Source organism: Bubalus bubalis, chromosome 22 (assembly GCF_019923935.1).
Source record: "Bubalus bubalis isolate 160015118507 breed Murrah chromosome 22, NDDB_SH_1, whole genome shotgun sequence".
Classification (NCBI taxonomy): Eukaryota; Metazoa; Chordata; class Mammalia; order Artiodactyla; family Bovidae; genus Bubalus; species Bubalus bubalis.
In genome coordinates, this window is record NC_059178.1 from 335,975 (window position 1) to 351,583 (window position 15,609).

The window sequence follows — 15,609 nt, forward strand, 5'->3', positions numbered from 1 at the left end:
CCGGCAACGTGAGCAGCAGCATGAAGCGCCACAGGCGCCAGGTTTTACCTCCTGCAGACCGTCTACTTCATCGGGCAGCAGCACCATCATGCTTAGCTCTTCGCCTTTGTACGGGATTTCCAGGATCTTGGCTTGCACGTCCTCCAGTGACACGAACTGGAAACTATTGGTTTGTTTCATCATCTGCACAGGTTTGCTTGTTTCCTGCAATAAATTCATGTGCAAAAGAATGCTAAATGGGCATTAGTCCAAAAGAAAAAAAAAGACAATCTTATTGAGATACCAAACTCATCTTCCTTCTAAGAGATGGTCTGGGAAATCTGTGAATTAGAGACAAGAGTTTCTTCAACTATTACCAACTAAATAAAGGCAAAAACAGACAGCCTCAGTGGATCCTACTTCTACTCGCAGTTATAAAGGAAATGATCAAATATGTATTTAACTTTCACATTGTACAGAGAGCTATGTTACATTATTACAAATTAATTACAGACAACACCTTGTTCAGCCAAAACTTTTCCTCCACAGTATTTTCTTTCTTAAATTTCTGGTTCCACTGCCCTTTGAAGTAGACGGGGTTCCCCAGAATAAGAGCAGTAAACCTGTCAAAAGAGTCTTTGGGAAACAGATCCTTGATTCTTTCTGCAAAGACAGAAAATCAAAAGTCTGTCATGAAAGGCACAAGTGGTTTGTCTGGAAGATGTTTAGAAAGCTGCAACTGATGATTAAACATTCACACAAGCCAGCCCGAGAGGGACTCCATGCCCAGCGGTTCACCAGGTAAGGCTTTGCTCACGGCCTCAGCCTGATGGAGTCGCCCTCATGCAGGCGCCCCTGCTCCAGACTGGGAAGGTGTTCAGTCTCTGCGTGTGGGGACATCAGTCATCTCACAAGAAGCCCCGATGGCCTGATTCTAGATACAGTTTCCATGAATCACATTTCTGCATCCTTCCCTCACTGCCCGCCCCGCGTCCTCTCCTGTTTCCTCCAGCCTGTGTTCATCCTCCTGTTCTTCCTTCCTTCCTTTCTCTCTGTCTTTTGAAATTTGAGCTCAAATATCTGAAGAAGTAGCCAGAATACTCTTCTGGACAATCAACATGCACCCAGTAATCTAGAGCGCGTGGCAGACACCATTCCCTGAGGGGTCTTTGTCTTCATTGTCCACGCTGAGCTGCTGTAGGTTGGTCCTCTGTCTTGGACGGGGACACTTTGCCCAGCCACCTGCCCTGGGAGGAGAGGACACCTATGACAATCCTGTGGGAGGGGGACGTGGGCCAGACACCTCCTACTGCAGGTGGTCATTTCTGCAGAAAGCGTGGTTTGGGGGAGACAAGGTTGTTTCCCAATTAACAAAGGGACCCTTTCTAATATCTTCTCTTAGGGAATCATCATCCAGAAGTTAAGCCTCTAATTAAAAGAAACACTTATGAATTAACCTGAAGTCTGAGCAGAGACTTGGGATCCACAAGACACTGTCATCCAGGCTCAGCTGTGCCTGCAGGGGGCTGGTCCTGGGAGCCCCACCTGCCCGGTTCTCTCCGAATGACGAGGACCGTCCACCCCCTGCAGGGCCTCCCCACCCTCTGCAATCTCATCTCACCCCGCTCCTGACAGTCCAGTCAGGGTCCAGCACTGTGTTCACACACAGCAGGGATTCAGCAGTGACTTTTAATGAGTGAGTCTCTCATAACCTACCATTGGTTTGGCTCTCCACCCAGGAATTAATCATCTTTCGACTTTCCTCTGCAGCATTTTTAAAATCAGCAGATTCCACACTGGCTAGGTAAAATTTCTTAACGTTATCCATGTATTCCCATGACGTGAGCAGGAAGAAAGCAGGAATGAAAAGTAATTTATCAGTAACTATGTAGGTATTCCCAAATTAAATGTGTTAAATCCTGATCAAGCAGAGTTCACAAGCCAATCCCTCGCCTCCCCTCACTGGTGTGCTATTAGCCTCTGGACACTCCAGCGGGTGCAGTTGTGGTCGGGGAGCCTGGCGCCCCTGGAAGTAATGCCCCTGTGTGGGTCCCCAGGCTTCTCTGCACCCCCCCGCCCCCATTAGGAGATGGGGCCCGAGGACCCGGGATGCAGACCAAAGGTGTGACAGACCAGGAAACTCACCTGGAGAAACCGAAACTCCTTTTCTCCGTAGAGCCTGTTGGCCACACTCAGCTCATAGGCATCAGTGGATTTCTTTAATTCCATCAAAAGCTTTTGAAAGTGATGATGAAGATTTCCTGGCCTTTCAACCTTCAAACACCAAAAAGTGACCTCATTGGATTCTCTGTCAATGTAAACTCTACACCCCCAGGGGTCTGTTGGATCCCTGTCTAGAGGGGGGTATCCCCAGGGATGATGCTCGTGGTTATTTCCCCTAATTGGCGCGTGTTACTGGAATTAGCTTTCCTAATCTTTACATCAAATCTTCCAGGTAACTCTCTCTTCCTGCTCTAACACACTCCAACCTTTTCTCTGTTGAACTAGAGATGCATCAGCATTCCATTATTGCACTGTCTCTCAGTCGTCTCCAACGGTTAGGGTAAACGTCTCAGCTAAACATAAGCTCCTGGAGGCCTGGAGCCATAGAGAATTTCTGAAAGTCATCAGCTGTGTGAGAACATGAGCTTGCACGTCGTCCTAAGTTGTGATTCGATGCCCTGTTATATCCTTTGGGGGATTACCTTCTGAGACCTGTTGACTGTGATCTGTGGTTCTTCACTGCGGTGGCCACACTTCCCAGTGTAGGAACAGTGGGTGCCAGATAGCCTGGGAACAGCTGTACCCCAGCATCCCTAAGTCTTCAGTGCCATTCGCATGAAGACAGGAGAGCTCAGAGAGCTTAGAAACTTCTCCAAGGAGATACAGATAATTTTTTCAACGTAGGCTTGTCTCAGTTCAGAATCTCTCACTTTCTGGCTAAGAGTTTTAGACTATTTAGATAAACCGTAGCTCTCATTCATTTTCCAAAATACTCCGTAATACACGTGATCATATGCTTATTGCTCTTAATCTAAGAGCTAATTAAATCTATGCAATTATAGGAACATATTGTGATGAATATACTCAGTTTTATTCTATATAATAATATATAACCTTTATCAGAGTTTCCATAGTTTACCAGAGTTTACCAGCGTTTACCAGCGTTTCCTGGCCCTGCTGACCTATTTGAATGTATTTGGGTGCGATGCAGCAACCCTTTTATTGCCCCTGGCTAATTGGGATGGAGTCACTGTGGCTGAGAGCCATCGTATTTTTGCCATGTTCCTCATTCCTGAACAGCAGATCACTATTTGAAGCTCCTTCAGGTTTCAGAGTCCCTGGTGTTAAGCATATGCTTCTCTCCTTTCAGAAAAACAAAGATATGAAGTAAATAAGTGACGGGAAGTGAAGTGAAGTTGCTCAGTCATGTCTGACTCTTTGTGATCCCACGGACTGTAGCCTACCAGGCTCCTCCGTCCATGGGGTTTTCCCGGCAAGAGTACCGGAGTGGGTTTCCATTTGCTTCTCCAGGGCATCTTCCTGACCCAGGGATCGAACCCAGGTCTCCCTCATTGCAGGCAGATGCCGTGCCGTCTGAGCTACCAGGGAAGTAAATAAGTATGTAATGTGAAATGAGAGGGCTTTCCAGGTGGTGCCAGTGGTAAAGAACCTGTCTGCTGATGCAGGAGACATGAGAGATGCTGGTTCAGTCCCTGGGGTGGGAAGATCCCCTGGAGGTGGGAATGGCAACCCACTGCAGTATTTTTGCCTGGAGATTCCCACGGACAGAGGAACCTGGAGGGTTACAGGTCATGGGGTCACAAAGAGTAGGTCATAACTGAAATGATTTCCCACGTGCACACACGTGAACTGAGAAACAACTCTCTCCAGTTTGCTTAGCATGACCTCTAAAAATGGACTTTTCCCAGCCTATCTGAAATCCCTAGTTTAAGCTACGACCCTCTTGGACATATGACCTCCTCTATATCCAATGCTCTCTGACTCACGGGATTTCTTGTCGCTCTTCCTCTTGGGTTCTCGGTGATTTCATTGAAGTGAAGGACCTGGAGAAGACAGGGAGTGGGACAAGGAGTCTGTAACGATCTATACACATCAGAGTAAGTAAAAAAGAAAGAACAGAAGGACAAAAGAATACCCACAAACAAAACTATATACCAAATAAACGCCCCTCACGAGACAAACTCAAGAGGAAACAAAAAGCACACAGAAAAAGAGAAACAAAAAGCTTCATCCTTAAAAAACACAGTCTGTGTGTGGACAACACAAAGCTGCTTGAGCGCTGTCCACTTTAAAGAACCGTGTCTCGTTTCTCATTCATCATTGAGGAAACATGTAAAGAGGTCTCCCGTGGATTTTAGTCAGGGCCTCACTTCCAGTGAATTCTTCCATTAAAGCCTCACCTTTGGTTGTTGGGCAATTGTAGGGCTTCATCCCAGCCCCCAGAGGAAGTCCAGGCACAGGAAGCAGGTGGGGAGCCCTGTGGGAGAGTGTGTGCCCCTCTCTTTGCCCACCCAGTCGTGGGGCTGCTTGAGCTTGCCGTGGGACCCGGGGACAGCCAGACCTGTGGTCATCTGCACACCAGCCAGCAGACAACCCATGCAAACCTGTGAGGGAAAGGCAGCTGCCACCTACCTTCTGCATTTGTGATGCGGTGTTTTCTCGGGCCCCTAAGTAAGTCATGGCTAAGGCTGACGAGATACTGAAAGGCGACAGGAAGATGTTTTCCTTCTCTGATTTTCTGATCTCGTGGAACAGATCGATTGCAAGGTGGATGATTGCTTCACCGAGGGAACTCATGGTGGCCGGATGTGGTCTGGAAGTCCTGGAAGAGCATCAGATGCAGTTTATAATCACTCTAGTGAAGGAAGGCTAGTCTGTCATGAGAATTTCTAAAAGAAATGCCTTATGTGTGGGTTGTGGATTTCTGGCAACTACGATTTTTCCTTTGTATACATTTAGTAATTAGAAGACTTGAAATTAGGAATACTGGAGTGGGTTGCTATGCCTTCCTCCAGGGGATCTTCCCCACCCAGGGACTGAACCCACATCTCTTACAGCTCCTGGATTGGTAGACTTGTTCTTTACCACAGTACCACCTGGGAAGCCTTATTTATAGAAAACGTTTCTTAAATATATAGAAACTTTATGTTACACATTTCATGATTGAGAGATGTACCTGTATCCATCTCATAATTAGACGACTATTGAAATTAATATTTAATGAAAATTTTTCGAAAAAGTAATAGAGTATCTTTACTGTTTCTTCCTTACTGACTGTACAAAGGGGAAAAAGTGCTTTATAATAGAGGTAAAAAGCGAGAGAGTTCCAGAAAAACATCTATTTGTGCTTGATTGATTATGCCAAAGCCTTTGACTGTGTGGATCACAATAAACTGTGGAAAATTCTGAAAGAGATGGGAATACCAGACCACCTGACCTGCCTCTTGAGACATTTGTACGCAGGTCAGGAAGCAACAGTTGGAACTGGACATGGAACAACAGACTGGTTCCAAATAGGAAAAGGAGTATGTCAAGGCTGTATATTGTCACCCTGCTTATTTAACTTCTATGCAGAGTACATCATGAGAAACGCTGGACTGGAAGAAACACAAGTGGGAATCAAGATTGCCGGGAGAAATATCAATAACCTCAGATATGTAGATGACACCACCCTTATGGCAGAAAGTGAAGAGGAACTAAAAAGCCTCTTGATGAAAGTGAAAGTGGAGAGTGAAAAAGTTGGCTTAAAGCTCAACATTCAGAAAACGAAGATCATGGCATCCGGTCCCATCACTTCATGGGAAATAGATGGGGAAACAGTGGAAACAGTGTTAGACTGTATGTTTTTGGGGCTACAAAATCACTGCAGATGGTGACTGCAGCCATGAAATTAAAAGACGCTTACTCCTTGGAAGGAAAGTTATGACGAACCTAGACAGCATATTCAAAAGCAGAGACATTACTATGCCAACAAAGGTTTGTCTAGTCAAGGCTATGATTTTTCCTGTGGTCATGTATGGATGTGAGAGTTGGACTGTGAAGAAGGCTGAGCGCCGAAGAATTGATGCTTTTAAACTGTGGTGTTGGAGAAGACTCTTGAGAGTCCCTTGGACTGCAAGGAGATGCAATCAGTCCATTCTGAAGAAGATCAGCCCTGGGATTTCTTTGGAAGGAATGATGCTAATGCTGAAACTCCAGTACTTTGGCCACCTCATGCGAAGAGTTGACTCATTGGAAAAGACCCTGAGCTGGGAGGGACTGGGGGCAGGAAGAGAAAGGGACGACAGAGGATGAAATGGCTGGATGGCATCACTGACTCGATGGACGTGAGTCTGAGTGAACTCTGGGAGTTGGTGATGGACAGGGAGGCCTGGCGTGCTCCGATTCATGGGGTCTCGAACAGTCGGACACGACTGAGCCACTGAACTGAACTGAACAGAGGTTTTGTTGTTGTTGTTCAGTTGCTAAGTCGTGTCCAACTCTTTGCACTCCATGGACAAGCTCCTCTGTCCTCTACTACCTCCCAGTGTTTGTCCAAATTCATATTCATTGAGTCCGTGATGCTGTATAACCATCCCATCCACTGCTGCCCCCTTTTGTTTTTCCTTTCAATTTTTCCCAGCCTCCAGGTCTTTCCCAGTGAATTTATAACAGATTCAAAGGCAAAACTGATGTGGTAACATCCAGCCATCTCCCATCAGGTACCTCCGTGCCTTACTTGAAGGATCTGTGGATGCTGGACAGCCTACCCCTGATACACGAGCTCCCAAAGGAACGTGGGTTTTCTTTTAGAAATAAGTAAATTACCTATGGACTAAATCAGGAGAAAAAGTTCTTCTGTGGCAGAATACGTAAAATACCATCATACCAAATGAAATATTTAACACACGCATGATAAAACATCACATTCATTATTATTTTCAGAAAGGATTCCTGAGTTGACACAGAGCTGCCAGAAGCACTTATCTGTGTTCCTGGAGGAAGCAGAGGTGGGCAGGCAGCCTGTAGCCTGTGTGCCGGGCGTGCTCAGCCCTGAATATATACCTCTACCAGCCCTTGCCTGTGCCTCAAGGCAGCTGGTATTTCAAGATCAACTTCTGATTTCTTCACCAGTTATCTTCAACTTCATGAGGAAGAAGTCTTTATGAGTCAAGACAAGATTATTGACCAACTCCTGTAGGTCCTTCTCTTCTGCGGAAGAAATTGTGCCCTACCATCCGTGGCTCATGGGAAACGCATGCACGTGCCTCTCCGACACCTATGAGAGTACACTTGTGTGGCAGCTTCTTCACGTGCCCTGAGGAACTAGGCCCAGCCAGAAATAAGCCTTAAAAATCTTTCTTCTCTTGTTAATACATGTTGACTCGTGTTTAAGACCAGTTCTAACACAAACAATCGAAACGCAGACATTTTTTAAGTTCTGAAAAGGCTTGTTTCTTTAAAAATATTTTGTATACCCGGGAAAATAGCTCAATGTCTCAGCTGAAGAGAGATTGGCCAACTGTGTCAGCTGCAGGTGGAGACCAGGCGCGATGTGCCTCCCCTCAGGCTGGGCCCTGGCGCGGTCCTCCCCGTGACCCCATTGTCCTCGTGGTTAATCCCAGCTGTGCCCTGGTTGCTAAGCTCAGAGGGCAGCTCATGTTCCAGCAGACTCACTTGCTCTCAATGAGAAGAAGAACAGATACAAACAGGACCCATTTTAAGGGCAGTTTTCTAATGTTTTTGTACGAAGATTTCTCAGAAAAGTAAATAGCTTGAGCTCCAGAACTACAACATTTCTCCATCATCCTGATCTGCAGCACATCCACTTCCGATTCATGTCCAGAACAACAGAGTCAAATGTCTGTAAGAAAAAAAGAGGAAAACATGTGTTCTTTGAATGGCATGGCTGAGTCTCATCACTGGAGTCTCATCTCTTCAAGCATCTGGCGCTCCTGTAATAGAATAATATTAACCACTGCTGACTATTCACTGAGGGGGTTTTCTATTCACCCATTTTCCTCTTTGGTACCTTGTTTAGGTCGGTGAGTTTGTTTTCCCCATTTCACAGATAACAGAAATGAGCCAGAGTGACTGAACAGAAGCCCAGGTGGTGAATTGCCCAGGTGAGCTCTCCAGGCTGGTAGCTGGTTCGAGGAGGCTGCATGTGTATCCAACTCTCCATAGGGAGGTGGAGACAGACTCTGGGCCTTTACTGACAAATCTCCTCGTGTTTAGATGAAAAGAAGCTGCGTCTTCTGCCCTCTCAGTAGAGATCATGTTCTCCCACAAAATCCGAAGGGGTGGGAATGGGTCCCTAATTTCTCCTCCAAGGACCCCACAGTCATTAGGGAAGAAGGCAGGGTTTCAGATACTCTTTTAGGGTTGTGTAAAATTTAGCAATTTCAGTGTGGACGTATGTTTTAATTTCTTAGGCATATACTTAAGAATGAAATCTGTGGGTCAACGGTAAGTTTACCCTTGACTGATGGGTTGAATTTCACTCTAGGATTGATTTAGAAGAACTACCAGACTGCCTTCCCCAGCAGCTGCACCATTTTACTTCCAGCAGCTTAGGAGAAAGTACGTGTGTGGGGGCTGCAAATCCTCTCCTCACCCTGGCACTCAGTACTGCCCTTGGTCCAAGTCTGCAGTCCCAGCACAGCACCCACTCACAGGAAGACTCACCCACACAGAGTCCCAGAAGCACAGGGATGGAGACACGAGCTGGAGGAAGGGGAGACCTGTGTGCCTAAACTGGAAAGATGATTCCTGAGCTCAGCCCTGCTGCTCTTAGGGCTCCTCCTGGTTATGTGTGTCTTGACCCCCGAATGACGCTGGAGGTCAAATACCCCGAGCTGAGACTGGGTGGGCTGAGGGAGGATGGAGTCTGCTGGAGTCTACTGGGGAGCTGAGTGTAAAGAAGAAGGAAATAGCAGGAGAAAGACCCAGGATGAAAAACAGCAAACATGAGGAATAAGAGCTCCCAGTCAAGGCTTCGTCACGGGCGCTGTCAGAGAGCAGGGAAGCCCCGGGGCCGGAGCAGGGTGGACGTCTTTGGGTTCAAAGAGAAAGGGCTCTGAGCCCAGAGACAGAAGCAAGGATCCCCGGCTGGGCCTGGAGGAAGCCCAGGGACAGAGCAGGAGTCGAGGACTCAAGGGAACCGCTGACTGAACTGACTCCTCCTGTGACTAAGTTTCCGAGGCTGGTGGTGCAGAGGCTGGCTTTGAGGAAAAGCAAGTAACTGATGAAGATCAAGATGTTGTTCTGGAGGAGGAAATGGCAACCCACTCCAGTATTCTTGCCTGGGAAGTCCCATGGACAGAGGAGTCTGTCGGGCAACAGTCAGTCCATAGGGTGGCAAAGAGTGGGACACGACTGAGCACGTATGCAAAGCAAAGGATTTTACTTAAACTTAGAGGGAACTTTGGTTAGTTCAAATAAGAATCCATATCACATCCTTCTCCCCCTCCTTTTCAAAAGTGCTCCTGGAGTGTATTAGACAAGATGAAGACACCACGAACTCACACAGTGTCCCAGGACACTCAGCACTTCTCAGACGATTTTGCAAGTCAGTACTTGCCACCTGTCTTTGGGTATTTTCTAAATATACCAACATCATTGGCATCATGAATCCCGGAATCCAATAAAACTGAGGAGGAAATGACATGTCCAGGAACCATCCCACATATTTCTAATACCTGTGTAGGTTGCTTCAAAAATAGCTCCTCTGTTCTCCTCTTGTTTTCTTCCTTCCTTGTGAAGGGTGTGAAGAATCACCAGCTTTACTGAGGTGCACATCCTAGGGGGCATTTTATCTCTTTCTTCTTATTACACACGTGGTCATACCCATCTGCAGGTAAATTGGTTACCTGAGAAAACCCTTCAAGCTTTCAATAACAGGATATCTGCCAATTACTGTTTTATTTATTTTTTTAAATTTTATTTTATTTAATTTTACAATATTGTATTGGTTTTGCCATATATCAAAATGAATCTGCCACAGGTATACATGTCTTCCCCATCCTGAACCCTCCTCCCTCCCCATACCATCCCTCTGTTTCGTCCCAGTGCACCAGCCACAAGCATCCAGCATCGTGCATCGAACCTGGACTGCCAACTCATTTCATATATGATCAATTACTGTTTGAATATTCCCATACAGATACAGATTCGTACAATGTAAATAGCATCTGAACAGGATGAATCAGATTTACCTTAATGTCCCTTAGTTGGGGAATGGTCTTGTCTGTAGGTGTGTCATGGCAGACTGAGACAGTTCATTCTCACCACCCGTCTCCCCATTCCCATGCCTCCAGTTCCCTCGGGACAGTCATCCTACTCTGTGCTTAGCACCATCCAACCCTCTCTCACATCTCCTGTCTCTAGAACCATTTCTACAACCCTTCCTTTCAGCAGTTTTTGACTGACATTTAACATTGCAATAGATTTCGTGTGTGTTTGCTAAGTCACTTCAGTCATTTCCCACTCTTTGTGACCCTATGGGCTGTAGCCCACCAGGCTCCTCTGTCCATGGGGAGTCTCCAGGCAAGAATACTGGAGTGGGGTGCCATGCCCTCCTCCAGGATCTTCCCAGTCCAGGGATTGAACCTGGGTCTCTTATGTCTCCCGTGTTGGCAAACTGGTTCTTTACCACCAGTGCCAACCGGGAAGCCCCTTGAATTGATTAATATTATATATTAAGGAAGGACTGAGGAAGTCCTTAGTCAAAATTTTATTCTATCACTTCTTATATCAGAAAAATCGCACTGCCTCCAGGATTTGCTTTTATGGGTCTCTTAATTTTTTGGTAGAATGCAGGAAGAGAGAGACTGTGCTTTGTGCATGAACTAGGAATCACTGCCTCTTGGTCTCTTACATTTGAATGAAGGCTTCTTGATTCCATGTGAATGTAGGGGTGATCACATACTGTGTTTGATTATCTATTTTTATAATTTCCTAATGATTCATTCTCCATTCATTGAGTCCTTAATTATGTTCTTTGACTTAGTACTGAGCTTAGTGAAGGGTCTCTACCACAGTGCTAGAAGCAGGGACTTAATGACAAGGGAGGTTTGCCAAGGCTCCTTTACATTTGGTGGCCACTGACTTCCTAAGCCTCATCCTCTGAGACAATCTCTGAGACCATGATAGCACATCCATCCCCCACCCCATGACTTCTGCAACCAGCCTCTGCGTTCCCCCACGTGACTCTGGCTTTAGCACATATCTCACCAGGACTGCCAGGGACAGCGGTCATCAGCACCTTCAGTTCCTCAGTGATCCAAGCAAGATAACGTCAACTCCATAGACTCCAGTAAACGTCTATTATTGCACAAGGAACGCCTGGCTCTAACTCGTTGCAGTGATTTCCTCCCTGCATCTGATGACCACCTGACAAAACATCCTAATTACCTGTACTTCAAGTAAAAGATTTGCTCCTGAAATTCAGGGCATTTCATTGAATGTTGATTTACAATGTTGTTTTGATGAGGTTCATGTCCTTCTTTGAATGCATTTTTAATTGCTGAAATGGTTGATTTTTTGCTCTAGTAAACTACTGTAACTTAACAGTTTAGGCTCTGGAGTGTGAGAGGGGGCTTCTCTGCTCTCGAGGCACTGTGTTAGGTTCCTAGACCTCTGTCCTGAGCTGCCCACACTGAGGTTTGAAACCACAGGTATTCATTCTCGCCCACTTCTGGAGCCTTGAGGTCTAAAATCAGTGTGTTCTCAGGACCACACTTCCTGGCGAGGCTCTTGGGGAGAATTCTCTTTACCTTTTCTACCCCCTGGTGGTTCCTCGAGTTTCCGGGCCTGTGCCTCTGTCTCGACATGACTGTCTTCTCTGTGTCTCTTCTCTTCATATAAGGGTCCAGTCATTGGATGAGGACCCAGCTTGAGTCAGTACGATCTTATGTTAACTAGCTATGTCTATGATCTATTTACACGTAAGGTCACACTCTGTGATTAGAAATTAATTGGGGGTGGAGTGGGGGGCAGAGGAAGTTCTCTTCAGTGCGGTACAACCAGCGATCCCATCAGCCAAACTAAACACTCGTAAGAGTTTGGAGAGAAGCCATGGCAGTATTTTTCCATACCCACGAGGCATTTATCTGTATCCATGCGATCCTGAGCAAGCCCGCGCAGCGCGGACTCTGAGCGGTCAGGACACGAGGCCCTGGAGCAGCGGGGCCGGCGGCGGCGCTGGAGGACGCGGCGCTGGGCGGCGGCGCTGGAGGCGGCTCAGCGGCCCCGCAGGGCCGGCCCGAGGGTGTGGGCGGCTCTGTCGTGGCTCCGGCTGCTTCTCCCCCCAGAACCCAGAAGGGTGAGGGAGAGATGCACTCGGGCTTGTTCCGGTTTCAGGGCCACTTCTCGTGGCAGCAGTTCAGAGCCCCAGGAGGTGAAGTCCTCGTTTCAAGGGTGGAGAAGGGAGGGCAGCACGGAAACTGGCTGCGCCGGCAGGGGCTTTTCCTGAGGCCTTCCTGGAGGGTTAGCTCCAAAGCCGAGGTGTATTTACTGGTGGAGCCCTGCTGACCCAGCTCCCTCGTTTAGATGCTGTGCGTGTTTGGGGAGAGAGAGACAGAGGGAGAGAACGTGTAGGGAGGCAGGGAGAGGAAAAGAGGGGGAAAGAGAGAGAGAGGTGGAAGGGAGGGCGGTGCAGAGGGAGGCAGAGAGACTGAGCCCTGCGGCGGACGGGGGTCCTGGAACCGTGACAGCTGAGTGCTTGAGGCTGGAAGGCTGCCCCCAGCACACACCTTGGACCAAGCTTCCAGGTGCCTATGGAGGCATTATCACTGTACGAAGCGTCAACATCTCAAGGGCCTGTGTTCTGTCTCCAAACTTAGCTACCTGAGAATCTCCTGCGTTCACAGGGGCAGGTTTCCCAACCTGCCAACGTTTCGCAAAAGAACAGTGAGCTTGTCGCCTCCCTCAGATCTTCCTGATGAGAAACGCCTGGGAGCAACAAAGACAAAACTCCTTTACTGATGGATCAAGACTGCACAGGCCCACTCACAGGGCTTCTGCTTCCCTGGCTCATAGAGATTCCTGTAAGCTGTGAAGAGTGCAGCGTCCGAAGGGCAGGAGTTCAGCTCAGAACGACTTGTTCTGAAGATAAGATAAGGCAAGGTGATTGGAGGAGTAATGACAACTTTTCACTAATAACATAACTTCTTAAATCTTGCACTGTTTTCAGATTGGGATCTTTTGGAGACCCACCCAGAGGAGCATCTGGAAATCTACTGAAACTAAATGTGATATTTCTATGTATGAGTTTACACCGGACACATTTTTATGTTATTCCTGATACTTATTCAAACACAAGGAAATACCAAAACTCTGGAGTGTTTAGTAGTTATATAGTTTTATGATACGTTGGGTTAAACCCATGAGTGAAACTTATAAAATTTCTTGCCAGTACAGTGTGTAGTATTCAATTAATATACAAACTTTGTGTTCTTAATCCGATCAAAATTTCTTCTCTTATGAAGGTGATTCCTCATTCATTTCATCTCTGGAAATGTTTAGTGATTCACCCTGCCAATAGCAAAGCTCCAGGCTCTATGTTAGTCACACAACCAATGAGTGTTTTGCGGTATACATCTTCGTCTTAAGTGAAATAGCACAGGGAAATTATGCTCTGATCCATCTCATTCAATAAAATACTAGCTCTCATATTTAATAATTGGCTATCACTTTTTGGTATTTTTTACTATCATTTCCTATGATCGCATTGTTCTAAGTGTTTCAAGGTCTCTTGTATTGAGAGGTAACTACATTTGTTGTCGATTAGTTGCTCGGTCGTGTCTGACTCTTTGCGACCCCATCAACTGTAGCCCACCCGGCTTCTCTGTCCATGGGATTCTCCAGGCAAGAACACTGGAGAGGGGAGCCATTCCCTTCTCCAGGGGACCTTTCCAACCCAGGGATCAAGTCCATGTCTCCTGAATTGTCAGGAGGGTTCTTTACCACTGAGCCACTGGGGAAGCCCAGCTACATTTATCCATAGTGTAAAATTGTCATGTGAGTGGATTACATAGCATGCACTCATTCTTTTCAGTCTCTTGTTTGTACAGCACAGCGTGTAGGAGTTTAATCCATGTTGCTTCAGTAGTTTTTTCCTTTTCATCTCTAAGTACTGTTCTTGGGTTTGTATTTTCGTTCACCTGTTTTGTTCAGCTGTTAGACATTTGAGGTTTTGCCAGCTTTTTGGCCATTACAAATAAGGCTTCAGTGAACATTTGTGTGTTAGTCCTTTTGTGGTGGATGTATTCATATCTCTTGGGTAAAATCAGGATGTGGAATTACTGGTCTGGTAATAGTCTGGTCATGCTTTTAACCCCGTAAGAAAGTACTGATATGTGGCACTTGTATACTTGAGAAAGACTTTCTCTAGATGTGCATTGCTGAGCCAAGGAGATATGTGGTTTTCTGGAGACATCACGCAGGTGGCAGCATATGAGACCCCAGCATCCCCTCCCTTAGAGATCAGCAGTGTGACAGGTGTTCTTGACCAACACACATCCCGACAGAGAAGCGAGAACATGTGATGAGGGTGTGAATACACTGTGCTGAGGGTGTGAATACACTGTGCTGAGGGTGTGAATACACTGTGATGAGGGTGTGAATGGTGCGTGAATGAGGAACGGTGTATGAAGAGCTGTACTTATTTACTGTATGACGTCAGGAGTTCTGAGGTGAGTATGTATCTGTGAAACCGTCATGCCAGTCTGTGTAGTAAACATATCACCCCCAAATGACTCCTCTTGCCCTGTGAGGGCAGTGTTAGCGCAAGCTGTGCTGGTGGTCATTTTGTAGAAAATGAGTGTATCAGGTTTCTATGTAGAAAATGAGTGTACCACATGTTCACCTTCAACTTACTCAATGCTATGGGCCAATAATATTTTAATAAAGATGGAAAAAATAAAATCGCAAGACTGTTTTCCTGAGTGGTTGCAGCTTTTGTATCCCTACCAGTGGTGTGGGAGAGTTCCGGTTGATCCACGTTTTCTCCACAAAGGGTTTGACCAGTCTTTTAATTTTAGCTTTGTGCAATCCCATGGGGACAAGTTGGTGTCCTGTGGTGTCTGGTGTTGTGTTGTTTACTCGCTACATCATGTCCAGCTCTTTTTTGAACCCAGGTCTCCTGCTTGGCAGTCAGATTCCTTATCACTGCACCACCAGGGAAGCCTGTCCTATGATATATATGCATCATATTCTTTATTAAGCATCTATTATCTTTATGTTTAAAGTCACATATTGATTTTTATTACTTTCTGTTCAAAAATACCTTTCTTCATGTATGTATAAAGAGCTGTATGTATTTAATATATGAACCTCATGAGTTCTGAGGTGAGTATGTATCTGTGAAACCATCATGCCAATCTATGTAGTAAACATATCACCTCCAAATGATTCCTCTTGCCCTGAGAAAAGTTATGTTTTGGGAAATAAAATTTGTCAGTTCTTTGCTTTATGGGTTGGTGGACTTCAGGGTCATATGTCAGCCCTGCTTCTCACTGGATGCTCTCCCAGTCTTATCCCATCTCTGCCTTCAGCCGCAATTACCATATTTCTCTTGGTAGCTCTAACATATGTATCATCTGTCTTTCTACTTAGAGACTCAGT

The 15,609-nt window shown here is 46.2% G+C and overlaps 1 protein-coding gene across 5 annotated transcripts in view; it reads right to left on the bottom strand.

The window, feature by feature from the left end:
• The window catches only part of LOC123331101 (serpin B3), a 33,042-nt gene extending 26,040 nt beyond the window's left edge, over window positions 1-7,002 (bottom strand). Inside the window, exons 1-7 of one of the 5 annotated variants that reach the window (XM_045164007.1) lie at window positions 6,722-6,779; window positions 4,636-4,825; window positions 3,990-4,046; window positions 2,125-2,253; window positions 1,696-1,813; window positions 500-642; window positions 49-204 (exon numbers count right to left, since the gene is read on the bottom strand). In XM_045164007.1, coding sequence (XP_045019942.1) covers window positions 49-204; window positions 500-642; window positions 1,696-1,813; window positions 2,125-2,253; window positions 3,990-4,046; window positions 4,636-4,800 — 768 coding nt within the window. In that variant the 5' untranslated portion in view covers window positions 4,801-4,825; window positions 6,722-6,779. Of the gene's footprint in view, window positions 1-48; window positions 205-499; window positions 643-1,695; window positions 1,814-2,124; window positions 2,254-3,989; window positions 4,047-4,635; window positions 4,826-6,708; window positions 6,780-6,969 lie in introns of those variants that run through there. The other 4 variants (XM_045164006.1, XM_045164005.1, XM_045164003.1 and 1 more) reach the window with 4 other exon arrangements.
• Between the last annotated feature and the right edge of the window lie 8,607 nt (window positions 7,003-15,609).